Consider the following 27,870-nt stretch of genomic DNA (forward strand, 5'->3'; position numbering starts at 1 on the left):
TCCAGTTGTAGATTTTTAATTAAAATCAATAATTTCGTTTTTTCGGCTGCTCAGTCGGGGGTGCGCTTCATTACAACGCCACACAATTAGAAGTACAAACAGTGTTTTTGACACACACACACACACAGACACACACAGAAGTCCCAACATCACTCAGTTGTAACCTGAGATTCTTCTCTGGCTTCTCAAAGAGCTGCTCCTCGCTGCAGCTGTGGTCCGGAGGCAGACGCAGCCTTGGCGCTGCTCCTGCGGCGCCGGGCGAGGAAACGTCCCTGACCACGGCCCCATTACATATTCAGAATAATCACACCCCCGATGTACACCGGCCTCATTTGGCCTCTAAAGTCGTCTCTGTGTTTGTTCCTCTGCCAGCAGAGCGTCTCACAACCGAGGGTTCTAATCCTCCACCGGGGATTTGTCTCAGAGTAAATATGGAGTTAAAGGGGAATCAAACAAATCACTTTTATAGTCACTACCATGATTTCAGCTCATTAGCATCACTATGCACTGTACAAGGAATCATAAAATAAAGTATTTGTACAACAAAACAGGTGAAAAAAATACAGAAAACCACAGAAAATATTAATCCAAGTAACATTTTCCTCCATATCAAGTAGCGTTGTTATTGTTTTTGAGCTTTGACTCTGTTTAATAAGCAGTGAGGTCTCAGTGGTCACAGATAAGTACTTCACACAGAATAAACTCATAAGACTTCGGCGTGCGCCCTCTTGAAGTCGTGGAGGAACTGGCAGACCAAGCCGAAGAGCTCCTGAGAGTCTCGATCCGCAGGTTCCCCGAACTTGACCTGGACGAGAGAGAAACAGGATCGGAAATTAAAAAATATTACAAAAAAAACTTTCAGCAATTACACCTTCTGACACCTCCGAGCTTATAAAAGTTATTTTCCAATCAACAGCTGCGTTCGCCTCCATCAGCGAGCCGCTGCCGGGGACGTGCTCATTCTGCTCAACGATGGACTTTTTGATATAATTACTTCACATCCTGCCTCAGCATGCGATTCATTGTTTGAGTCCAGTGATACAGGGAGGTGAACATGAGTTAACACTCCAGACCTGGGGGTTCAGGGTCAGCCACATGTCACTAATCCTCCAGTCAGACTTTATCAGAGAGGGTCACAGCGGCTAAGTGAACTAATTGGCTTCCTGTATGCTGCCGACTGTGCAACTCAAAGTTCAGGGTCAAACTGAGGCGCTAATCATTTTATTAATCATTATATTTGACAGATTCTAAAGATGTATTTCCGCATTATGTAGATACATGAACACTAATACGCAGGATATACTATGTATTTTATTGAGCTTTTACCAAGTTACCATGCACCAAAAAATACACAACAAAATAAAACTGAATCCCTACAAATGAATGCAGTGATAAGTTAATTAAAAATGACGTGTGACACCTTCACTCCTGTGAAACGTCTCGTACGAGGGTAAATGTTTTTACACCGACACCTCCGACGGGTTTACACAGTCGTCAGGTGTCTGTTTGGATAGTGACAGTTGATTATCAACACCTCCTCGTATCAAACTCTCACATCTGATATCAGAATACATTTTTACACGCTGAGCCAAAAAAAAACCGAGGCGCCGCTCGTTAGAGGAATCAAAGTGTTTCCACTTTAACGAGGGAGGATGAGGAGGATAATGAGGTCGCTGGCTGCTTGTGCATCGTACCTCGGTGCTAATACACTGCAAAACAAAGAGGAGACAACAAGGCTTGTTGTGAGTCTGAGCCCCTTTATCTCCAAGCTGGTGTCAGACAGACATGTATGTCCATTACATCAACACACATAAACAGTGTACATATTTATTATAACACAGTTTAGTGAAGCTGTGAGCAGAATTAAGTTTATAACAGAAATTCAACGCGACTAACTAAAGCCCTGCTGCTATAATATTATGAAGTATAGTACAAATACTATACATTCACATAAAACTACGTTATATTACAGCTTCAGTATTATGTGTTATGACTTTGCTGATAAATAATCAGCCAGTGTGAGTCTTAATGTACTGAAACACTTTTCTTTTACAGAATAAATTATGCAGAAATGTATGTTTACATGTTATATTCAATAATTATGTTTATTTTCTCAATTCAAGTTCTATACTTGGTTGTATTTGTGTTTTCTTTACAATTATTTACAATTTAAACTGTAAAATATCAGTATAATAATAATATATATAATATATTACAATGTAATATTGGTATCAGAAACGTTTTAGTCTGTAATGTCGGTATTAGTATTCCAAAAAGTCCATATCAGTCAGACTAAATTGAGGAGGTTAAAACAAAGTGATATCAAAGTACTAATCTTACTCATGCGGCGTCTTGAAGATATGAATGTTATGAACAGAAACTGGTAACGTGACGTCACTGTTCATGTTACGATGAGTCACATCGTGTGAAATAAATAAAATATAAATCAAATGTCTCTCTCTCCTTTTAGAGCATGTGGATGTTTTTTTCAAATTCACGCCTCAAGAGGAACAACTGCAAAAAAAAAAAAATACCAACCTCCCTAAACTCAGGCCCCAAAACTTTCATGAGCCTCGTCCATGTTTCATAAATTTGCATGTTGGTTGTTCAAAGGCGTCGTTATGAATTCAGCCCTTGACAAGCTGTGACACAATGTGACGCCTGTTCCCCAACCTGCTGCTCTCTTGCAAAGCAGCGCAGCCCAGTCAGCCCCGTGCTCCTGAAGGGATTGACTGTATATTCAGGAAGTTTCATTCGCACGATATTAGACCAGGATCCCAACACACGTCATATCCAGGGAGGGGCAGGGACGCGGGGACTAGAGATTGAACCGTGTCCGTCTTTGGACGCCACTGGTTTGACTTTGGCTAAACTTTGAGGGACGGCGCCTGGTGTCGGGACACGGAACGGCCCAGTAGGGATTCTGCAATTCGAAAAAAGTAACATTTCTACCTTTTATTATTCATCAGAGAGAAAAGAAATCGCTCGAACTTTGTATCAGATATCTCTTCTTTTGGGTTAACTGTGATTTAAACATGCGGGGATGATGGTACATTTTGGCACCGCTGCCTGGTGATTAAAAATATAACTCCTGGCCTGAAGGGGGACACGACAGTTAAAGGTCAAACTGTTAAACTTTCAAAGGCCACGGGCGCTACACCACTTTTTAATGCTTAATACCGGAGGGAGTGATTTACGTTAAGAATAAGACTTTTGTGAATTTAACTTGTGAGGACGCTTCACTTAAAGAGGTTTGACATTTTTGGGGGGGAAAACTGTTGTTTGCTTTCTTACCAAGAGAAAGATGAGAAGCTCGGCTACAGGAAATAAGAATCTACAGGCAGGAAGGAAGCTCCGCTCGTCAGTATGTGGGACACACGCTTTGAGGCTTTTGTGAAATTGTGGCAAAATTTACATTCTGAGTGGTTTTTATCTGCAGATGAATTCATACATTAGCAGCAGGACTCTTTGCACTTTTGCCACATTCTCTACTCGACTGAAAGCGAAGAAACCACGAGGGTGCCGCTGCAAATAGTCGCCCTCGAGTGACCTGCATTCCCGGATTCATAAATTAGATTCTAATTTGCAAGATTAACTGACTGGGAGCCGCTCGAAACAACACTACGCCACCATAACAGGTAAAATGTGAAATTAATTCGATTTTGGACGCGTGAGAACTGAAAGATTTGGTCAAAGCTTTACAGCAGAAATTTAATTTTCATGGTCAGACCATTTATAAACAGATTCTACATGTGGATGTGTAGAATCTGTGGGTGAGGGACAAGATTTCTGGTTTTATCTGCGTTCAATGTGCAGATAGCTGTGGATAGAGATTAGCAGAAACTCGCTAATTGTGAGAAAACGTAGCTGTCGTCTTTCAACTCCAACTCCATTGTCGCATCTCACGATTTTCCACGTTTGCTTCCTCGTGTGCAAGCTGCAGAAAAAGCTTTGCACAGGAACCTAATTGTCGCCCGAGTGTAACACAATTCCTCACCGGGCCTAAAGCTCGCAGCCTGGCTCTGATATCTCAGCGCTCGGATACAGGAGGGGGTAAATCCACTCTATGATGATGGATTGCCCACAGAGATATGGGAAAGGTGAGAGAACGGGGCTCTACTTTTGTATTGATTGTTTTTGGTGGGGACGCCATAAAAAGAGACATAGCACCTGTTAAGATGTCAAATACAGGCTGGAGCTCTATAAACCTCATCTAACCAGGTTACTGGGCAAAGAGAGCGTTCTCCTTTATCCGCCGTGTTGAAAGAAGGAGGGAGCGGCGCCTCCGCTGAGTCTGACGACGCGTGCGACGGAGGAGTTTTCTTGATCTGGCGTGGAGTCAAATGCTTAAACTCTCAACGAAACTCATTAAAGACGTGTTTGGTTCTCAGAGATCCCAGTAAAACATCAGATCAAAGACTTTAAAATGAACAAGTGCATTGTTTCATTTTACTGATATCTTCTATCTGCCAATTCAAGAAATCTCTCTCTGTCTGGGTTTGTATTATTAAGTGCACAGTTGTCGTCTGTGCAGGAGTTGGGACGGGACAGCGAGCCGTTAACATCTGCAGACCAAGTTGAACACGTCTTCTTCTACGTCCACCGACAGGAAAACGTCTTTTCACTTTCCACGCCGAGGAACGAGCACGATCAGATAAGCTACAGGGACATAAATCTGCCGTACTGACTTCCTGCACATTCCAGAAATCTCTGTCTGTCTGTGTGTGTCTCCAATACGTTGAATTTATCACCTTCACACTTGGTTTGTGTACTGTTAAGCCTCCAAGGAAGTGCAGTGTCGAATTTGGTGCGATTTAGACACAAACGTTCAATATTAATAAACTTTTTACAAACAGGCGACCAGCGCTCTTCAGCAGCGGCGGCTGGGACGCATCAACGTCTGATTCCCCAGTTCAGTGTCTGCAAACTTTGAATAAACGTCTCTCAGTGAAGTTTCGGAAAGAAAGCGACGAGCAGCATCACCACAGGCCAAGCAAACAACCTGAACAAGAATTACTCCGAACACAAATTACTTCTCCTCGAAACCAATGAACCAGAAATAGAAAAAAGTCAGATGTGTCCTTCTGGGCTGATTCATTTCCTCCTTTTCAAACCACATCACAAACCCAGTGGGGCTTCTCGTCCATCTTCTCGCTTTTAATAATCTGTCGAGCATTCGTGGACGTGACGTCGCACGTCATCAAGGGTCGGGTTGAACTTATCTCTCGCACCTTCTGACTCACACCAATTATTCACTAATCCTGAAGAAAATCGTCCACAGCATCGCAGCATGTTTTCAAAGATGCAAATCCGAGGCGCTCGCTTTTAAATGTTCAAGTGGACGACGCGTCTCTAGATTCTGTATCAGATGCGTTAGATCCTCAAGGGCGACCGGTGCAAAGGAAGTAACCTCGGTGACTTCCTGTGAGATATATGTAGAGTAGCCTCCCCGTGTTCGGTGGGGAGATAAGATGACAAATAATTGAAGGGGCCCATCTCGACAGTGCCGGCGACAGAGGGCCATCCATCTCCGGGGGCTGTACAAAAGAGATATTGCTGTAATAACTCAGGGATTACCAGGATGACAGAGTAGAGTTTCTTCATCTCCTCACACGTCTTGGTCAGGGCAGCGAGAGTCGAGTCGTACGTCTCAATGGCCGTCTGGGGCGTGAGAGAAAAGCACAGGGAGCTCCGGTTGAGTTTGTTCATTAATTCATTCGTACGTTCATTGAGTCAATCATTCATACAGGCCTAACCCACGTTTAGAGACGGAAATCCTACTGTGTTTCAACGTTAAAGGGTCAGAATAGACACCAGATGCATGCCAGAGTACTGTGGCATTGTAGTATTGTCTCAAAAGTACTTTTATCAATGAATCCAGGACTTTAAGGCTCTTTTAGACTCAACGTTAGATACGTATAAGGAAACGGACGGAGCCTCCTGTCCATCCTCTGTGTTCAGTTCGTCAGTATTTTTACACGTCTTCTGAAAGTTTACAGATACTGAAGGAACAGACGAAACGTGGCAGTACCACAGGAAATCCTCAGGGGGCAGTGTAGCCAATAGTTCAATCAAGACTGCCATAACACACGAGGATGATATTTCTACAATGGCAGAACTTTTTAAGGAGTTTACGAGTTGGTGTCTAAAGGATTTAGCCTCTTTCTCCACCGATCCCATGTTTTCAGAAACTCTGTGCTGCCCTCTAGTGGATGTATTGCTCAACAACCATGGTAACGTATATGGGACAGGTAGCGGCATATGGGCGGTTACATCATTTAAAACCGATTTATCTCTTTTCATACATAAAGTCAGCGTAAATGAGTCCTAACACTGTTTCCGCGACTTTTACTTAAGAACAAGATCCAACACTAGATGTCGAATTTGCTAATCTTAGTAAAAGTGGCCTTTCAGCCATTTGTAACAACAATCAGCAGATGCTGGTGGTAAATAACAGCGACGAGCCAATAAGAGACGAGCAGAAGAAGGTTGTTAACGGTTAGTTTGGGTCCGAGACGCTGGACGTAGTGAATACGATGTTTTGCTTATTGAACCTTTACGTGAATAAACTGAGGGTTTGCTAACTCACCTTCAGGTCTCTGGAGAATTGTGGGTGATGAGTTTCGGCATTTCTCTTCTTGGAGGTTTTTCTGTACTGGATGACTTTCTGCAGTTCATTCTTCAGGACTGAGGCAACACACACACACACACACACACACACACACACACACACACACACACACCTTGGTAACCATCCATCATATTTGACCACTGAAGCAAAAAGTTGCTTTAAATCAGATGCTGTCTCCTGTGCGATAAGGTGAAGTGTTGCATTTGTGCTTGTGGCAACTGTTTGTAAGTCATCACACAGACAAGATATTGGATCGAGCCTGTACAGCCCCTCGACAATGAGATTACGGTGTTTCCCCCAAAAATATATATATATATACTGAAACTACAATTACAGACAGATCTAGTAAATGTTAGCGTCACACTTCCTCTCAGATACCCAACGTCGGCACAAAAGAGGAGAGTCAGATTTACGTCTTTAAGCACAGTAGTAAAATTTGATCTACTCACCATCCACTTCTGCGGTCAGGCCTTTGATGGACGCTATCCAAAACAGAGGGGAGGGGGACACACAGTTTCACCAAACAGACCCTTATTTGAAGAGAACCATGCAGATATTATTTTTTCAGCTTTGATGAAATCTCGATTAGCAAATACCTCCAGGGACAGTTTCAAATTCTGCCAAGTCTTGGGTAAAAGTGGCGAGGCCTGGTTCATGCAACATGATCTGCTCCACAAGGGCATGGAGCAAGGTGAACGTCTTGTCTCGCCCACGGAGCTGAGAGAGCTGGGGGGGGAAGGGGAGAAAGAAAGAAATGCAGAGTGACAAAAAAGGACACGGTGTATTTCAAAAACAGCACAAGGACGCAAGAGGAAAGAAGACATGTTGTATATCTACTGTATGTGTGCAGCTTCCTTGCTGAAGGTCGGGGGAAAAACATTTACAGCAGTTTCTATGTTTCAGCTTCTCTCATAAAAGCTCATGGTTGTAGTCGAGAGAGAAGCAGCAACACTTACTGTAGCAGCACTATTTTCTTATGTTTGTGTAAAGTGGTAATGATGACTCGAGCTGTATTGCACTTGATGGTGCCATTTCATTGAAATGCAAGAGGGGCCTCTCTAATCCTCTGATAGGCGCTCGTAGTCCTTCTCTAGGTTATGTTGTTTACCAATTTAAGGCTCAGATAAGCCTCTGAGGGCTACGTATACAAGACATGCACCAAAAGTTGATGAACCCCCCCCCCCCTCAATTTGACGAGAGTGCGTCTCAAGCAGCGTCGGTTTACACTTCTCGATTCGACCTGGAAACATTCGCCTCGGCTTCATTAGACGGAGCAGAGGACGTTTTACTCCGGTGCCAAGTGCCGAGAGCGCTGCCCCTTAAACCCTCCGGGTAGAGGAGGGAGGAGCGGTTCAAACTGAGTCCAGAGGAAGGAAGGAAATACTCTCACATAGGAACAGAAGAAGAAATACACCCGTCAACTTCCGAAACCTTAAAGGAACAATTTTTATTTGCCACAGGGCATGTGATGTCTGTCGGCTTATTACAAGCTATAGTTACTATTTACTGTTAGCCATATTCACGCTTTATTATTAGCTGTAGTTATTCTTTATTGCAGCCATAGTTACGCTTAATTGCTAACCATAATTATGCTTTATTGTTAGCCAAAATTACACTTTACTATAAGCCTTCGTTACGCTTTGCTGGCAATTGTAGTTACACTATTAGAAACACTTTGTTGTTCGCCCTAGTTACGCCTTTTTCGTTAGCCATGGTTACACTTTATTGCTAACCGTAGTTACGCTTTATTTGTATTTGTATTTACACTTTCTTATTATTTCTTTTAGCTACACTTTATTAGTTACACTTTGTTGGGAGCCATAGTTACACTTTATTAGCCATAGTTAAAGTTTTTCGTTAGCTATATCTTTACTTTGTTGTTAGCCATAGTTACGGTTTATTGTTAGCCGTAGTTACGCAGATGGGACAAACTAAAAGCTGGTGTCTGTCATTTCAGGTCATTCTTGTCATTCATACACTGGTGTATGTTCACGTGTTGATGTTTGTGACAAGTTTGGTTTTAATTTGTTATTTGATGTCATAGAAACGGAGTAAAATGTCTCGATTGACAGCTGAGACTGATTGTGATTGGTCAAATGTGTATGTTGTAGTTTTAGAGAGAGGCCCTCCCCCATTTCCCAAATTTTCAATTAAACCAGAACACAAACTCAGACTATTTGGCTCAACGACAAGATTCACAACTAGCGAGTGACTGCAGCGAACGATGGTTCCCTTCTAAGAGATTCATCCACTTGTAGCCAGACGCGGAGCAAAGTTTCATTTCTCCCGTGAAGACCGGCGGCGACACGATCACTCAACTGTCGTCATGCTTGTGTCAAAGACCCGAGCGAGTCCGGGCGATCGGACCAGGGAGGGCGAGGCCGAACATTGGAAGAAGACGCACAGAAGCCCTGCAGTGTTTATCAATGAGTCGTCTTATTAGCCCGGCGCTGCAACTCAATCAAAGGTCAGGCAACAGCGGCGGAGTCGTACTTTAGTCAAGGAGGAGAGGCGGAATCCCTTGGCCTTTTCCTTCCCGGCGCTGTCGTTGAGGTAATTGCCAATGGCGAGGACGTACTCCAGCACGGACACGAATGACCTGGTGTGGCACAGCTGCATGCACATTCGGATCTTCTGGTTAATCAGCTGGAAGACAAACACAGAGGCACAGAGCAAAGTCATTTTCATTCTGTGATCCAAACACACATGAGCCCTCGCATTCCTCTTCAGCTAATCCAGAACGCCGCCGCCCGGCTTATCGCGGGGACAGAAAGGTACGAGCGCATCGCCCTGGCGCTCGCCCCCCCGTGCACGAGGCTCCCTGTTAAACTTTGTATTGATTTTTTGAATTCCACTGCTCACTCTTAAGGCCTCGAATGGCTTGACAGAGCCGTGATGGTTGCTCTGAGGTCACAACTCATAACAAAGGGTGGCCGAGCTTTTTGCTATTAGAACCCTGACTTTATGGATCTCACTAATCTCACTTTAGTCTCCGGCTCCTTTTAAATCCCTTCTTAAAACTTCTGTATTCAATGGTTTGACACTGACGTTCAACGCTACTATTTACTCTCTCAGCCAAGGAGGTAATCTTTCTATTTAGGGGGTTTTTACTCTTGTCACCTTCTTTAAGATGATGATTGCGATGGGAAAAGCAACCAGGCATATTTGGGGGGGACTGATTTCTATAAGTGTGAGTAATCTGGTGCAGTGTTATTGAATTCCAGGCCTTAGTGGAGGGATATGTACGCTACCGAGGTGCCAGTCTAGTTTATATATATGATTTTATTTATTTAATCATTCAATTTTTCCAGTTTAGGGCTCTGCTACATAGATAAAGTTTATTATTATTCATGTCTCCGTACAGGACGGATGAAGGTACCAGGTCTGAACAGGGTGTGTCACACAAACACTGCCCGGAGACTCATGTTAAAATCAGGTGTGAACAAAGCCGCTATGAGATTTTAAGTGGAGCGAGTCTGGTGCTTGTTTTCTGGGTCTCTGTAAAAAAAATAAATAACTGCAGCTTTGAGTATTTTCCATGAGCGGAGTAAACAGCTGTCTCCCAGCACCTCATTTAACCTCATAACATGAATAATCAGGGCCGTGTTGTTTGGCTGGATTATTATTTGGTATGCAATTGTGTCAGGAACAAATATCCCTCCAGAATATCGCTCAGTTTCCCTCCTCAACCCGCTCGGAACAGATCCTGTTGAATATGGATAGGAGTCGTATTGAAAACCTGAATAGCAATGAAAGTGGGGGTTTTTAGGTTTTTGCCAGTGCCGTGTTGGAGGTAAAAAAGGAGCCGATGCTGTGGGAATCCTAGTCCTTGACAAAAGAGTTAGCAAATCCAAACGAGCTCCACGCCAACCGACAGCAACACTCCCACCATATGCTCCGGTTTTAAGAATAACCTCCGCTGGGACGGAGCCGATTTACACAGAAGAGACAAGAGACACCCGGTTTGTTTCAACTGGCTCCGCCCGGGACCATCTGCACCAGCAGGACCAACCATTGTAGCTCGTATGAAAGATAATCGCATGTTACAACATGTGCTTTGGTGCCGGGGAAGTTCTCAAAAGTACCTCGATTGTTATTATAAAAACTTAGAAGCACGATGATGTACGTCGCTTGTTAATTATAAGAGAGAAATAAAAATACATTGTCCAACTCTAATTCTTCTTGTTCATTGTTAAGCTATAACATTTTTTTATTTTTATTTCCTGTAGAACGTTCAAACTAGTTTTTAAATCATCTAGAATTTGAGATCATGTAGCTAAACTAATGTGATGGGTGAAAAGTGCATTTTCTAACTACAATTACTTGTCTGCTTAAGTTTTTATTAATTTAAGATTAAGATTTCACCCAATTGTTTATTATAAATAGTTTTAATGTACATTTTCTTTCAGATTAAACCACTGATGTCACCATGTGTGGTCAGTGTCAAACATCCCACGCTGTTTAATTTTAACAAATGTACAAAAGGTTTTTCTCAGTAAAAATCTGAACTTTACTTTTCCAACTTTTCATCGTAAAAACTATTTATAAGTTAGTTCACGTCAGTAACGCTCTGTTCACACACTAATGATTCAGTATAATTATATATATAATATATAATATGATTTATCAGTAAAAGTGACCAGACCACTACTCGAGTACTTTAACTACATTAAGCTGCCAATGTGAACTTACTTTCTTCATGCAGGACCTTTACATGTAACGTAGTATTTGTATATACCTGTATTCCTCAAGTAAAGGATCTGAGTACTTCCTCCATCTCATGGGTCATTTGGGGCTTGAGTAATATCGTTGGACGAGATGTTTGTTGGACATTTCAGTTGGAGCCAGATTGTTGTGCTCTAATTAACTTATTTCTCTCTCTCTCTCTCACACACACACACACACACACACACACACACACACACACACACACACACACACACACACACCTCGCTCGCCCATGTTGTGAGGAGTGGGTGGAGCGTGGCCTCGTTTGTGACGGTTTCATGCCAGATGATTTCCATGGAAAAGGAGAAACGGGGGAAGCGATTGTGTGCGCCGCTCATCACTGGATGTTGTGAAGCCAAAACAAACCAGTTAGTCCTCATCCTCTCAGGCCTTTGTCATGTAAAACCCAAAAATATACCGTTTAAAACCGCATTCGGTAAATGTAGAAAGTTATGCTTGGTTCATTTCCCCACCGGTGGTAATGCTGGTGTTTGGGGATATGGCTATTTCCTGGCGTGGCGCCCGTTTATGTGTGTTTTTTATCGTCTGATACTGGCTGTGACCTCTGGTTCATTCTCCTCCCGCCTGATTCACATCGTTATTGTGCGTTCAAGTGGCGTCGGAATAATCAGAAGAATTACGTCATCACATATAAACTAATTGGCATAATTCTACCATTTTAAAGTAGCCTCTACTTTCATGCAGACTTGCAAAGTGCACGTCTATAACAAGCGTCTCTCGTACCTTTTGGCCAATGCAGACGTTTTAAATCATTAATATATTAATTATCTCTTTTCTTTGCTCGTCCTTACTATGCAAATATTGGAGAGAGGCGTCACCGTGTTGTTTAAACGCTCTAAACACATAAACACAATACATTTTGTCAACAGAGTCCATACACAAACACAGCAAACTCAAATCAACAACTACACAACTCTAGAAATGGGAACTGAGCACACACATGCAAAGTTAAATCAACTCACTCCACTGACTCAGTATTTAGGGATCGTTCTCTTCACCACTGCTCTGCCTGAACGTTGTTTTACCTCCTGCTTCTTCGGCCGAACCTGGTCTGATTCCAGACTTGTTCTTGTGCCTGTTCGCCTGCTTCCTGAAACCGTTGCTTTTATTCTCCTGCCAGAATCTTTCACTCTCTGCAGTTCATCGTCACGCTCAGCCAGCTCCTCCGTCACACTGGATTCAAACACCCTGATCCCAACCCCGGACTCTGGACTGTTTCCCATGTACCTCCGTTTTAAAGCTTTCTTTGTTACGGACCAGTTTCCCCTTGCACATTATTTTGTACAGAAACATTTAATTCCCGTTGTTAAATACTTCTTCCAGCGTCTCTACATGTTTTCTGCACATTGGGTTACAGTTTAAAAGCAGGGATCCTGAAGATGGACACCAACAGGTCCTCAGGTCAGAATCGCTCTGCAGCTCTATTTCTCTCTGTATTCGAGTTCACGCTGACGTTTGGCTAATTTAAATCTGCAGACGTTGATTAAAATCCCTCATGCAACTACAGCCAGACGATGACGTCACATACCAGAGGCTTAACTTCTGTTTCACTACCACTTTTATTGGCGGTGCGATCAACAAAACCCGCTGAAGCGTCCACTTTTTGTTTTCTGCATCGGGGCTTCGGGGGGACATCTCCGTGTCCACGTCTCTTCCTGTCCCCTGCATCACTGGCTCTGGTCTCTGTGTCTCTGACTCTCTTATTTATATTTGGAAACGGGTTCAGACAGCAGAGGAGGAGAGAAGGAGAAAGGTCCCGAGTGCAAACTGAAAGTCTGTCACACCGGCAGTGAGACGTCGAACCAACAAGGACGCTGGAGGTGACAAACAGATCCCCCCGAGCCATGTCTGCCAGGAGGAGAGGAAATCCTCCTTAAATGTTGGAGCCTGAAGAAGTCTGAATCAAAGCTTTTATAAAAAGGATGTTGTACTGTAACGCTTCCTTACACTACATTCATATTCTATAAATATAGATTTCAAGGTTTTAAATGTTTTGATCGTAAATGTCATTTGTCTCATTGGCAATGGATTAAAATGGAAATTTATTAAAATAACAATAGTCTGGTGAACGAGTGCTAAAAACACTATGTCCTGTGAAAACACCCTTAGACAGAACAAGTTCAGTGCACTTGCCATTTTTAAATTGGAAGAATTTGGTAAAATTAAGTAGATACATCAAAATCTTAAGTAAAATTAATATTGCAAATATAATTATCTTTTCTTAGGCTTTAGATTTTCTTCATGAGTAAGATCAACACCGATTTTACAGTGTGAGACAGTGACACTCTAAACTGTGGATTAAAGATTAGAGAGCGACACACTTTTCGTCACAGAAAACCACAAAAACACAAATCTGATCGAAAAAAAACACCTTTTCTTAAATAAACCCGAGGCTGCCGACGAAGTAACGTCAGGTGGAAACCGCCGAGAGCAAATTGAAACTTAATGAAATTGCTAATCTTTCTCGTCGAGTCCTTTCGCCGGCGCACGACATGTTGGTGTCTGAGTTTTAGACAAAGAAAAATGACTGTCAGAGGCAATGGATTACGGCGTCATCACTCTTATCCGGTGTTTCTCTCCCCGTTCTCCGACAGCAGACGAGAGATTAGGACTGAAGCACTGATGCTGAAAGAAACAGGAGCCTGAGAGAGAATCAAATAAAAATAAAAAATGGCGGCAGAGGAGCTGGGAGGGTTTTTCCTTGTCTTACTGCAATATCTTCCCCCCCCCCCTGCAGTCCAACAACCACAATCCTGTGAGAGTTAACAATTAGTCTGAGTAATGATGAAGCTAAATACATCTGGCGCTTTGTGTGTGTGGGTTTGCAAAACGCACACTGAGAATGTGCATTTTGAATATGTGTGATTTTCCTCCCTCTTCACTTTAACCTTTATACATTTTTCTGTCTTTGAACAGAACGAAGGTAACTTCCTCCCTTGTGAGTGGGTTTTTTTATTGGCTTTCTGATGAAGATAATAACTGTGCATGTTTTACACCTTCCACGGAAAATGGAACTTCCATGGAACTTGATTTGATTAGGATTCAGTTTTTTTTTTGTGTGTCTTGTCTCCATCAGATAAAGATGAGCTGTGTGAGAGTGGCTCTCAAACCTTTCTGCTTCCGAGACACTTAACCAAGCGGCAAATAGAAAAGAAACGACTTCACTCACCACTTCAGACATAAAAATTCAAACTGGAGGCGGAAGAAGCTTTCGTGTATTAACGCCAGTTTGTCCATAGATGTTCTTTTCATTCACGTCCCTCTGAACATTAGTGTTTGCATTAAGGAATAAATGTACGTGTTTGGTTTTCACACTTTCTCAGCTTGAGGGAAAGGACCAGACTTTGAGCTTTGAGGAGGTGCAGGAGTAAACTCACGGGCTGCAGGTCGCTCATGCTGATCGGGAGCTCTCTCAGAGTCAGCAGCAGGTCCAGCTGTTTGCTCAGGTAGGGGATGTTGCACATCTGCAACAAGGGAAGAAAGATGGGAGGGTTAGAAGCCGCGGGAACACAAAGTAGAATCATCGCAACAAGCTTATCCATGTGAGGATTCAGGATTATGTGAAGCTGCTGGTGCAGGGAGACACGGCCGCTGGTTGGCTGCGGCTCGCTCTCACAGTCTCCAGCTCTTTGGGCGAGATTACCTGGGGTGAGAGCGAAGTGCCGCCGGCCTGTCGACAGGCTGATTTAACAGAGAAACTTAAGGCTCGACACCTTGAAACGATTGGCTGAGCTGCCTCGTCGACCTCTGTGTCGGCGCTAACCTCTAATAAATCACTCCACGTTGTCAGAAGCGTCTCGCTCCTGCACAGGAACCGTCTCCCAGAGGCCAAAGGGCACCGGGTCTGACGGAAGGTTCAGGGAAGATGTTGGGATGAGTGTTAGTTACACAGACCATGTAATAACTTGGCTGTAAAATGATTCTGCTCATCCTGTCACATTTGAAATTTCTAATGAGAGGTTAACAGATTCCACGCCGAGGTAACACTTGTAATTGAATTCCCTCCCGGGTTTAAACTGTGCTCACACGTCAGTCGCTGAGTTTAAAGTCGTCACGTTCTCTCGCATTCTGCTTTCTCTCAGACTGATGAGCAGAAAAGTTGAGCTGAACGAGACAAGGCTCATATTGGATTTCTGCTTTGGCAAAGACTTTAATGTCCCAGCGACCTGAGGACTGACATTATTCAGGGAACATTCGAGACTTTGCACACAAACGAGGCTGAAAGTGATTTAAATCTTGTTTTTTCTTGCGTTTCTGCAGGTTTTGACTTATTGTTTTGTGTTTTTAACGAAGACCTTTTAAAATGGCCTCAACAAAATCAGTGAATTGTAGATTTGTCTTCAGCGAATATCGCAGGCAGCCATGCTAGCAGCTCTATGACAAGAGAAGGGGGGAACAGAGGAACAGCCAGAGTCCCAAGCTCGACTCCTGTAACCCTGAAGCCTCTACTGGGATGTGGTGAACTGTACCTCCAGCATGTACTGGTCCACGATGTGCAGCTCCGTCACTGGGCCCTTGTGGGATTTGTACATCTCCACGTCGTCCATGGTGGGGACGTACCTTGAACATGGAAAACAAACAATCACTGCTGTTGAGGGACGGAGACACAAAGCCACACACAGGCTTTGAAAATGTATTTCATCGAACGGCTTCTTATCGAAGGTCACGGGCTCGTATACGTCAAAACACAATGTTCTGTCAAAGTTAGAGCAGTTATCTGTTTTTTTCCACATGAGAGATTTCTCATTTTTCTTTGTGTTTTTTTTTTTTTCTTTCTCTCCTCTCTCTATGTTGTCGTGGGTGTTTTGAAGCTGCTGACAGCTGTTGGATTGTTTGATCCCTGTCAATCAAATCTGATCAAAACAAATTCACAGAGTGCAGCAGAGGCACAGCAGAGATTCAGTGTTTAGTGTTGTACAGAAATATGAGATTTGTTCGTGTTTTAAACCTCTCACTCCTTCCACTGAACATGTTTCCTCCTCTGTCGCCTGCACTTTTCCCGTCTTAGTTATCACTTGTAGTTTGTCTCTCTCCCCTGGACTGAAGCCATGACATTGATTTCCTGTGGCCTGGAGAAACGCAGGTGATTAAAAGCCAAGTGCTGCTGATGGCCCCTCGTCAGCTTCTGTAAAGCAGTGAGACGCTGAGGGGCAACGGCCATTTACTCACTCGCACTGAATCTGAACCGCGTCATCTTTAAATTGCACCTGCCCCCCCCCCCTCCCTGTCGTTTCCACGCGTCCTGACCTCAAACCAAAGGCATTCACTTTTTCATGAACCAGGGAATGAGCCACCGGAGTACCAGCGCTCATTAATACTGCAGCACCTGTTGGGAGTGGATCTTTCCACTGACTGTGTTCCTCAGGCTTATGCCGCGGCGCATTAAAAATATATATTACGTTTTCATAGAATAAATAGAATCCTCCACAGCACATTAGATCACTCTGGTCCTTCAGGAGGTCAGGTTCCAGGGCCACTGAGCAAACGGCAGGTACGACTGCATGGAGGAGCGTTTTTTCCCCGCTGTCGGAGTTAAATTCCCGAGGGCACGTCCACAGCTTCCATCTCCACGAATAACCAGATATACAATTTTTATTAGTGAGCTGCTCTGGTAAAAGGTTCTGGCATCTGCTCTTTAGTATTAGAACGAGAGTGAGAACCGCTTTCCCCCCCGTTTAACTTGGTCCTGACTGAACCGTGCACTCAACATCTCCCCCGTGGATGATTTGCCAAGCTGCCAGTTTCCAAAGGATCTGTCCCAGCAGCCTCCCACGGACTCGGGGCTAAAGAGGTTGTTGTGTTCACCCCCTCAGGTTCACTTGTGACACAATAAAGAAATCAACAAAAAGCAGCGTTTTGTGTGTCTGTGTGTCTGTGTGTTGTTAGTCGTACCTCCGCAGGGACGTGATGTGCCCGTCAGACAGGCCTCCGTCCTTCTCGTTAATAATGAACAGTTTGTCCTTCAACTCTCCCGGCTGCACTGGGAAACTTTTGAGGAAAATGTCTGGAAGAACAATGGATCAGGAGAAAAAAGTCAACACACTCAACGGGACATGAAAGTGTTTCCTCTTGACAGATCGTCTTCTTATCCAGCGATGAAATGACTCAAAAAGCATTGTGAAGACAAAAGGGTCCTCTGCTTAATTACTCCCCTAGGTTAATTACTAGGTTTCAAGCCGACCCTGATATGAGACCACATTTAAATCCTGATTTTTATTTGGATCTGCACCAAATTGCACGGACGTAAATCTATTTATTCATCTACTTTAATTATTCTGCATTCCACTTCACTAAAGTGGGAAATATTTCTACTGCAGTGCATTTTATTTAGAGCCACAGTTGCATAGATAGTTATTTTACGGATTAACATAATTCATCCAAATACATGATGGGTTCGTTAAATTCTCTGTATTTGCATTTTCTATTCCTTTATACTACTTTGTACTAAGTGTTACTCTACTACGTGTATCTGAAGGCTATAGTAAGTCAGGTTTGTCTGAGAAAAACACAGCAGCTGGGTTTAATGGGTTCTTTCCCGACCAATACTGCATCGGAGCAAGTTTCGGAGTAATCTGTGAAGTACTTTCTGCATATTACAAACAAACCAACAAACTAGAATAGCACTCAGATCGCATACTTCCGCCCAGGCCCAACAGCCCCCTTAAATACAATCAAGTTCACACACTCATAGAAATATGTTCCCTAAATATGCCTGATTCTTTTCATCAAGATCCATGAATTTGTTCCCTGGGAAATTGGAGAAAATGTCAAACATGTGTCCAGATCTGCACCAAAATGTAGTAATTCTTTCCTGGCCCATGTCCCATCCTCCCACCAGCGTTCATGGAAACCTGTTAAGTAGTTCTTTACGTAATCCTGCTGACAAATAACCAAACTGACAAACAGCACAGGACCTCGCTGGTGGAGGTAATGAGGGAAATCACGAAGTCAAACACCAGAGAGAACGTCGAGCAGAGTCCTGACGAGTTGTGGTGTCGCATGTGGCCGACAGAAACAAACACAAACACACACAAGTGCAAATCGAGCCCTTTGTTTGACTGGCTCTCAGACAAAGTGAGCAGTGAATTAGACTATGGAGAGGAAGACTATGTAGATGAAGAGTATGGAGATGAAGAGTATGGAGATGAAGAGTATGGAGATGAAGAGTGAGTCCCACCGGCTGCACCGAGCCACAGGTGAGCTTTTAATTAGGAGTGCGACAAAACCACGACAAATCTCATCCAGTGGAAGTGTTCACTCAAGTTCTGTAGAGTTTTAATTATTCTTCAACTCCATCACATTGCAGAGATTTGTTTTATTTTTTAATCTGCTGCAAATATTTATATTATTATTTGACAACAATCTTTACCTCTATTTTTTTAGATATTTTTTTAATACAGATTGTTTTAGGATTCTACATTAAAAGAACATTTTTAATCAGTTTATGTTTTAGCTTGTTATTGGCTTGGTCTCGTCTATAACTATAACTATTCTCTTTAAAATCTAATGATTTTAATATTTTACGTTATATTTATCTTGTTTGTTTTAATTCTACTTTGTGAAGGACTTTGTAATCTGGATTTTCAAAAGTCTATAAATAAAGACAATACTTTTATTTCATGAGCTGTTTGCTGTTTCACCAAAGAGACGTTGAAGATGTTTTTAATTTAATCACAGTTTGAGACCAAAAGAGGTCAAATCAACCAATAATTCACAAAAAACTTAAAAAGTTAAAAGTCTAAAATATTGAAGTAAAAATGGTTTTCTCCTTCATCCTCTCACAAACTCTCACAGCCCCTCAGATTTACTTTATCACCCTCTGGAGCAGCCCAACTTAGAAACTATAAAACACACAATAAAGCGTAGAGTGTAAATAGAGATGGACGACCTGACAGCTCCCTGTAAGTGTCCCCATGGCCTCAGGGTGGCTGCTGTAATATACTGCAGGTCATATACGCCGCCTCCTCCATGTTAAAGGACGGGACACGGACCAATCAGGTAGTTTCTCATCACACTGATGTTTGTTCACGTGCTCGTTTTTCATATTAAGTTTTAATCAGTTATTTGATGGTATAGAAACAGGGGGAAACGTCATGATTGACGGCTGAGACTGACTTGTGATTGGTTGAACACGTCTAAAGTGAAAGTCTTTAAAATAAAGTCATTAAAACTCCTCCAGCTACAACAGTAACTTTCTGATAGATTGATCCATCAGCTGTTAGGTCCCTGGATCAGTCACACTTTACTTCTTATACATTGATTAAATTCTGTACACTTAATACTTCCATTCGTAGGATTTTTGAATGCAGGAGGTTCCCTTGTTATGAAGTACTTTTACACAATATCTTTGGTACTTTTACCCAGTTAAAGGATGTGAGAACCCCCTCCACCACATTTTTCATGTATCTGTACTTTACTTCATTAGATTTATTTGAGGTATTTTTCACTTTTACTCCACAACATTTGTACAATGTGTTACATGTTCATATTGTTGATTTCATGTTTTTAAAAGTTATCTATGAACATGTGACATAGATTTGGAAGAGACTCAGTCATAATAGTATATCTTTGCATTAGAGAATAAGAAGTACTTTTACTTTAAAAATACTTTGAGTACATTTAAAAGCAATTACCTACTGACTTTTACTCAAGTAGAAAAGTTTGTGTCTAGTTGATCTGTACTTTTAGTAGTGAAGTCAAATGTTGGAGTACTTCCTCCACCACTGACGTAAAACTGATTTAACGTTGTGTTGTCATGCAGAGAAGAATCCCTCACAGCCATTGTTGTGTTAGAGAATCACATCACGACACAAACACACACCCACAAAACAAATGTGTTGGTATCTCTCTCTCCATCTGCTCTGTGGGCATTTCTCAACAGATTGCAATCAAAAAGCAGAAAATGAGTTCACGTCTCGTTGCTGCAGAGCACTTACATTTCTATAAATAAGCACAGAGATCATTACAGCGTTTGTCCTCAATGTGCAGCTGATGATCACCAGAGGAAAACACAACAAAACCCACGACACAACAGTAACACAACTCTCTGTCTCAGTGTGTAACAGTGGTTTTTTAGAGTCTGTGCGGAGGAGGTTGCGAGCGGCAGCTTCTTTTCTTCCTGACGCCAATTAACAGCTGTGAGTTTGTTTGTAAATTATTGATCGTACAGTTGATGCGTGTGCGTGATATTATCTGACGGAGGTGGAGTCGCACTGACTGCTGAGCCGGTGCAACCTGTGTAAACACAACGTGAGCCTTCGCATGCACACCGGCTCCCAGTGCATACTGGGATCAGAGGAATGAGAGGGAGTGCGGCAGAGAATCAGATGTGAGCTGAATAAACAGCAGGAATTTAGGGAGGTTTGAGGTGATAAACATGCAAACAAGAGCACAGTGGTGGTGGATGGGGGAGTGTGTGAGTGTGTGTGGGAGGTAAAGAGAGAGAGACAGAGGAGGAGAGAGAGACACAAATCATATTAACAGCTGATGTTTTCTTATGAGAATCCTGGAAAGTTCCTGTGATTTTTTTTGTTGTGGTCATAAACAGGTTGAAGTCGCCTCTGCTCTGGTTTTATTACCAAACAGAAAAATGCTCTGATTGATTCAAGTGTAATTGAAATGCACTGATGTGATGTGAATCCACTTATTCATCTACTTTAATCCCCAAATTATTCTTCGTGCACTATTGCTCCACTTCGCTTTCGACGGAAACATTTCTACTGCAGTACATTTATTTACAGCCGTACTTACAGTTACTTATTTTGCAGATTAAGATGATACATCCAAATAGTTGATGGCTCCCATTAAATTATATGTATTTTCATTTTATATGACTTTATACTAAGTTTTACTGCGCTGCACGTTTCTGACAGCTACAGTGAATCAGGTTTTACTGACAAAACATAAACTAATACTAACTAACACTTAATGAAAATATTTTTATGGGTTTCATGGAAATCCGGCCAGTAGGTTTTCGGCTTTTTTTTTTTTAGGCTAACAAACTAAAACGTCCCTCATTAGAGCGCACACCTCTGCCAAGACTCGTAGAAATCAGTTCCCTGAACTTTCATCAAGATCCATGAGTTATTTGGATCCTCTCCAGATTTTAACAGAATCTTCCCTGACCCATAAAACATCCTTCCACCAAGTTTCGTGTAAATCCATCCAGTAGTTTGTGTGTAATCTTGTTCACAAACAAACCAACAAACAAATCGGCCAGGGGGTGAAAACCTTGGTGGATGTAAATATTGAATATTACTATATACTTGTTTTCAGGACCACAACAGGAAAGACAGAAACACAAAGCACCTCCTCCTTCTCCTAACTTCTTTCCTAACATTCGCAGGAGGAGGAAGCTTCGGCCCTGAGTTCGGCCGTCACTCGTCTCCTGCTCCCGACACAACCCGAGTCTCCAGGTCCGGCCGGAGCACAGACTCTGAATCCTGGTTGTCGCCTGGATCCCTTAATCCATATTTTATATAAATGCGTGAACTCTAATTATGTTCCCAGTCTGCACATTCCCTCTGATTCCATTTAGCAGCCCGACCCACCACAAGTGTATCGCTGCCGTGTCTGTGGCTCTTGGAGGACCCGTGAGAGGGGGGGGCTCCTGAAACGCTCTCCCCTGGCTTCGGCTCTTGAAATATATAAAAAGCCACACGCAAGTTAATCAAAAGTGAAAAGTCATTAGATAAGAAATAGAACATGTTCCACTTCACAATGGCTCTGAGCCGCATGGGCGGACATGACCCTGGGCCGGTGACACACTGCCCCCTGCAGGCACGTTTCAGGAACAGCCATGTCTCTGCTTCTCTTTAGAGGCTCAACCTTTATTTTAAAGAGTCAGCTTCATTTTAATTGGACAATTTAAGCCTGATTAAGCCAATTTAACGATAACATTTGAAATCCTGACATTGTTGCTGTCTCTGCTGAGAAGCTGGTTCCTCTTTCTAGGTGTTGCCGCCCTCTGGTGGTCGTGAAATTCACTGAAGCAAAGAGCATCTTTATTTTACTTGAAGGTTCAATGTGTCAGATTTAGGTGAAAGGGATTTAAAATAATCCGGAATTGATGTTTTCTTTACCCTAATATGGGCCCTTTATATTTAAATACTTTATATTTAACTACTTTATATTTAAATACTTTATGTTTAAATACTTAACTGGACGAACTAAACACCTATTGAGTTTTTTATGACAACTGAAGCTACAACAGGTTCGTTGTCATGTTTGGAAGGAGAGGGTGAGGTGAGGAGTATCCAGCTGCAACATGCAACTTCACCACTAGGTGTCACTAAATTCCACATTTAAAGAACCACTTTTATGGTATATACTATGCTGAGAAAGTATTTCTAGTACTCACTGAAGTTGTGTGCGATCTTCTGGTTCAGCATAATGTGCTGATGGGCGTTACTGTGCTCGGCCGCCTCGAACCCCCCCACATCTTTGACGGCAAATTGCTCGCGTAAGAGCGACGTGTCGATTTCAATCGTCCCGGTGCCTCCTCGTATCCAGAATGATTTTGCAACCTGTCGAGAAACAAACGGATCTGAGATCAATTCCCGACGCTGAGGAGATATGAAACTGACCTTTCTGTGTTTGCTGAAATAATAAAACGCTGCATGCACATATGTTTAATTCTCCCTAATGAGAAACTGTGTAGATTTAAAATGTGAAATCTTGTTAAATCGGTGTTACCTTGTCTGGGCCCACCAGGTCCCAGTGGAAAGCCTTGGTGCGATGCTTCTTTAAAGCGGCCATCATCCTGAAGGGTAAAGGTGGAGGGGCCGGGATGCTCGGAGGCGGAGGCCCCTTCACATCCGGCGATCCCGATTCCTTTTGAGGAGACTCTGGGCCTGTGGGGGAGGGTGAGAGGGGAGTGTGGGGGGGCTGAGGGGAGGCAGGTGAGGATAGGGGAGCGTCCCTGGGGGAGGTCGGTGACGGGACCTGAGGGGAAGTGTCAGGTCCAACGACTGGAGCAGCAGCTTTTCCAGTGATGCAGGGTTCAGGAACATCTGATGATGGATCTCCGCTGCTGGACGTGAGATCTTCAGTGGATTTATCAACTGGAGGACAAATCCCAGACTCCACATCTGTATCTGCGTCCTCTGCTTCCTCTGCATCCTCTGTGTCCTCTGCGTCCTCTGCGTCCTCTGCGTCCTCGGCGATGCTGATGTTTCGTAGAATCGCTGTTTCCACAAACGTGTGTTCGCCCATGGACTTCCTCTTCCAGTCTACACACAGTTTGTCGATGGCGCTGACCCAAGCATCTCGCTCCCTCTGGACTGCTCCTCGGGCGCCGGTCTGATCCGACACAGGCACTTTGAATCTGCAACAAATCCAAAACATTAAACTCAACTTTTACAAGAGGGACCAGAGAAGATCTTCTCTGACTCTGTGGTGGCTTCAGCTGTCGTCTTTGGATGTGTCTGCCCCCTCGAGCCAGCAGAGGGGGTGGGTGAGAGGAGGATGATGGTTAATAGTAGAAATAGTCAAGGTCATATGACCATTATTGTGGTGCTTTGAGGTCAAAGGTCAAGGTTGCAGTGACCTTATGTGACCACTCTTACTCAGGGTTTAGGACAGAGGATGTCGCACCTTGATTTGTGAATATGGACCTAACAAATACAATTTGATTGATTGATTAGTTGATTGACTCACTTGTACTCATTTTTGTGGGTGATCAGGGTGAAGGCGTCCGGGCTGGGAGGTGTCTGCACGCTGGTGTCCCCGTCTGACAGGTGAATCACGGTGGACACGGCGGGCGTCACCTCGCCGTCTGCGGGGCCTCGACGCCCGAGGGGGACGAGTGTGAGCTGCCCCGGGTGAAGCTGGACCTCGTACCTGCAACAAAGTGAAGGAGGAGTAACTTTTAAAACCACCGAAGATTTGTTTCAACTCCATAGATGCTTGATTTCATATATGCACTTCGTAGTATTGGCTACTTCAAACCCATTTGGTACAGAGAGAACATGACATCAACCAAACTGTGACTTTTAAGATGCCGTCCGTACTTCACCCATCGCAAAGACGCCAGGCCTCCTCTGTGCAGCAACAGGACGCCGTCCCGGAGGCTCCGCGAGGCCTGAGGCTGCTGATGAGCTTCTGCATTTCCCTCCTCGCTATCACTGTATATGTTCGTGTAAATGACCTGATTCACCAGCTGCATCATCTGGTCACAGAGAGAAAAGCATCAGTCCCAATGAACACGGTAAACATCATTCCTATGAATTGTACAGAGTCGTATTCAGTCTCTTTTGAATGAATCCTCTCACTAAGTCAGACCTTGTGTTTGTCCTCCAGCGACGTGGCCTCCAGCTCGTAGTCATGATGTCCCCTGAAGGAAATCGTAAACCTGGAGCCGACGCCGTCGTCGCAGCTCTTGACGATGATGAAGGGAAGTTGTCGCTTGATGATTCCTTTCTCGATGCTGCACAGCATCTTGGTGTTGAAATCAATCTGGACGGTCACAGTCACAGTATTTAGGTAATACACCCAGTTTATTAGGTACACCTGGCTCAGAAATAGTGCAGTAACACAATGGTACGGCAACAAATACAACCTTTATGAGAGTTATAGTGTAAATGTTATTACCTCCGACTTCAGTTAGTGAGGATTACACAAAAACTAGGAACCAGGAAACATTACCAGGAAACTTGGTGGAAAGATGTGGTGTGATTTCATTAAAGTTTGGTGCAGATCTGGGTCAGAATGGGGGATCCAGGAATTTCTTTTCACTTCCTTTGACAATAATTAATGTGAATAATTCATAATTAATATTTAGGGGACTGATATCATGTGTAATTTGGACTGTAGGGCCTTGGTGGAGGTATGTGGTGTTCTACTTTGTAGTTTTTTTTGCTTTCTGTTTTTTTTGTGTGTGACTCACCTGAAGAACCCGCTTCTGCCACCTGTACCGTCCGTGCTTGTGAACACTGAAGTTGTACTGTGACGGTTTCTGTTCCTGTTGCCAGAGAAATGTAAAAAAAAAAATACACTTGATGGGAAAACACCTTCTAATTAGTTTCCAGCTCAGCCGTCGGTCAAACTCCACCTTCTCCATTCCTTCATGTAATGACACCTCTTCAGGGATAAAACAATCCCCAGAAACAGCTTTAAAACCGGCCGAGCGGCTATTTTCACACAACCGTGTTCACGCAGCAGAAGAAAAGACACATGAGGAACAGGTTTGTCATTTTATAAAAGTCCAGTTTCCTCCAGCTTCATTTTACAATCACAAAAAATCAACGCAGCGATTTAGGACGTAACTAATGTGGGATTCCACGTCAGAGGGTGATGATTGAAAGCAGGAGCACATGCAGCTGGTCCCCCCCCCAAAGTTAAATATCACATCTACCGACACCCCTGAAGCTAATTTACATGCTGTTCTTGGTTTTTAAATCACAAACAGGGGCGTTGCAACAAGTTATGCAAAGCAAGAAGTGGCCTGGGGCCCTGAGCTGAGAAAGGGCCCCTGAGCATATGAATCCAAAGCAACGACAATAATGTGAGATTCCCCTTAAATTCCAATCACTCCGTAAAACTCCACATAAAGCTCCATCTCTAGAGTTCCCCATGAAACAATAGAAATCTATTCCACAGTCAGGTCAGGGGAATATTCATGAGAATATTTGGGGTCAGGGTTAGGGGTCAGGGGTCAGGGTTAGGAAGCTCTGATTAAATAGTTTTTACCTCTTCGCCCAGGCTCCGCTGTTGGAGCAGCTGATCCCGGTCCCTCCTGGCCTGGTTCAGAGCGTCCTCGATGGACAGCTCTCCGTTCTTCACCTTGTTCATGATGCTGAGCTGCATCTCGTTGCTCAGCTGAAATCACAGCGGCACAACAGGTCAGGTCAGATGTGTTAACGCGGGAAGATAAATACGTCTTATCAGGTCGAGTCCTGTCAGATGTGTTTATATAGCCACGTTAAGAACGACAGGAGTTGAGCCAAAGTGCTTCTCGGATGAGAGAGATATCAGCAGAATCATAAAAACAGAATCAGGCTGAAGCAAGAAGCGAGATTAAAAAGGTAGCAGGATCAGAAGTACAGTATCTTAAAATCACTTCTGAAGTTAGGGAAGAAGACAGGTGTTATAAGCTGCTTTTATTTGAGAGATAAATTCCTATTTTGAACTAAATATACTGTATGTGAATGATTTTGCATCATATCTCCCAGAATATGCGTTAGAAATCTATCCATTATAAGTTTTATTGCATTTAATAAAGAGTTTTTTAATTAAATTCTATTCGTGTAGCACTAAATCACAACACACTTTACAAATCAGGATTAGATAAAACTGTATTGATCCACACACCAGGGTTGTTAAAGCAGCAGGCAGCTCAGAACGAGAGAATACTAATATGTTTAAGTATGAACATTATATATAAACCTTTCAATAGTGGTTTGTAAAGAAATGTTATAAAGTAAAGTGACGTGACCCCTTTTTCAATCTCCAGTCCGTTCTTTACAGACGTGCATGTGGATCAAACTGATTTTTTTCAGTTTCACAAAGGGAACAACAGACGGTGGCTTGTGTCAGTCTCCGTTTCAGTGGAACAGTGAAGAGGAACCACTGTACGGTCAGTGTGTGTATCTGTGACACACACGCTGTTACAGGAACACACTGCCGTCTCTCTGAAGATCTCCTCTCGCTGCTGGAAACGTCAAACAGCAGGGAAGTTGAAATGAGGAAGTGAAAAGACACCAACAACAGAAAACCACTGGAGAGACTGAATCGTGACCGTGACCCGTCTCGCTCGGCTGAGCTGACGTTACTGGAAGTGAGAGGAGTGTTTTTCTCTGGAACTCAGAATTCAGTCAAGCTGCTGTCGTCTGCAGAACCATTGATTTCAGGCTTTAATATCATCAGAGCCTGGACTTTTATTGCTTGAGGTAAAGTGAAGTCCTACCTTTGGCAAGTCGTCCGTGTATCTGTCCATTCTGGATGCATTCTCCTTCTTCTTTGATCCTAAATTGGGCATCATGGTTTTCTTAGGTGCTGCGTGAGAATCCATGCTGTTGCAGCAAAGATGAAGGGATGAGTGTTTGTTTTTTAGTTTTTTCTCATATGAAACTCACACGGAGATCTGCTTCTCTGAAGGGGAAGAAGGAAAGTGGCTGTGATTTGTGTCACATTCTGCTCCCGCCCTGCTGCAGCTCCGGTTACATTCTTGTTCCAGGTGAAGCCGCCACACCCACAGCAGCACAGCTTCTCTGCACAACAGCAAACATCAGCTTACACGTCTGCACATGCAGGCCTCATCTGTTCCTCATCTGTTCCTCATCTGTTCCTCATCTGTTCCTCATCTGTTCCTCATCTGTTCCTCATCTGTTCCTCATCTGTTCCTCAGCCCCTCCAGGAGAGAGAGAGGCCCAAGAAGCCTGAAGCCCCTTCACAACATACCCACAACACAACACAGTGATATGGTTTCTCATGAAAACACACGTCTCCCTGGTCAATAGTCACGTCTTCTCACATATTCCTACTCTAATATA

The 27,870-nt window shown here is 43.3% G+C and overlaps 1 protein-coding gene across 1 annotated transcript; it reads right to left on the reverse strand.

The window, feature by feature from the left end:
* Positions 1-27,525, reverse strand: LOC118111650 (protein diaphanous homolog 1). Its single transcript, XM_035160433.2, has 17 exons — positions 27,285-27,525; positions 26,069-26,197; positions 25,266-25,340; positions 24,662-24,835; positions 24,391-24,548; positions 24,038-24,220; positions 23,075-23,705; positions 22,740-22,905; positions 17,273-17,384; positions 15,850-15,940; positions 14,758-14,844; positions 9,125-9,277; positions 7,228-7,357; positions 7,081-7,113; positions 6,590-6,687; positions 5,578-5,661; positions 1-805 (listed from the first exon to the last, which is right to left on the reverse strand). Exons 1-17 carry the CDS (start codon positions 27,387-27,389, stop codon positions 704-706), a joined length of 2,511 nt encoding a protein of 836 aa, XP_035016324.2. The 5' UTR covers positions 27,390-27,525; the 3' UTR covers positions 1-703.
* Between the last annotated feature and the right edge of the window lie 345 nt (positions 27,526-27,870).

The sequence above is a fragment of the Hippoglossus stenolepis genome, chromosome 6 (genome assembly GCF_022539355.2).
Source record: "Hippoglossus stenolepis isolate QCI-W04-F060 chromosome 6, HSTE1.2, whole genome shotgun sequence".
Lineage (NCBI taxonomy): Eukaryota > Metazoa > Chordata > Actinopteri > Pleuronectiformes > Pleuronectidae > Hippoglossus > Hippoglossus stenolepis.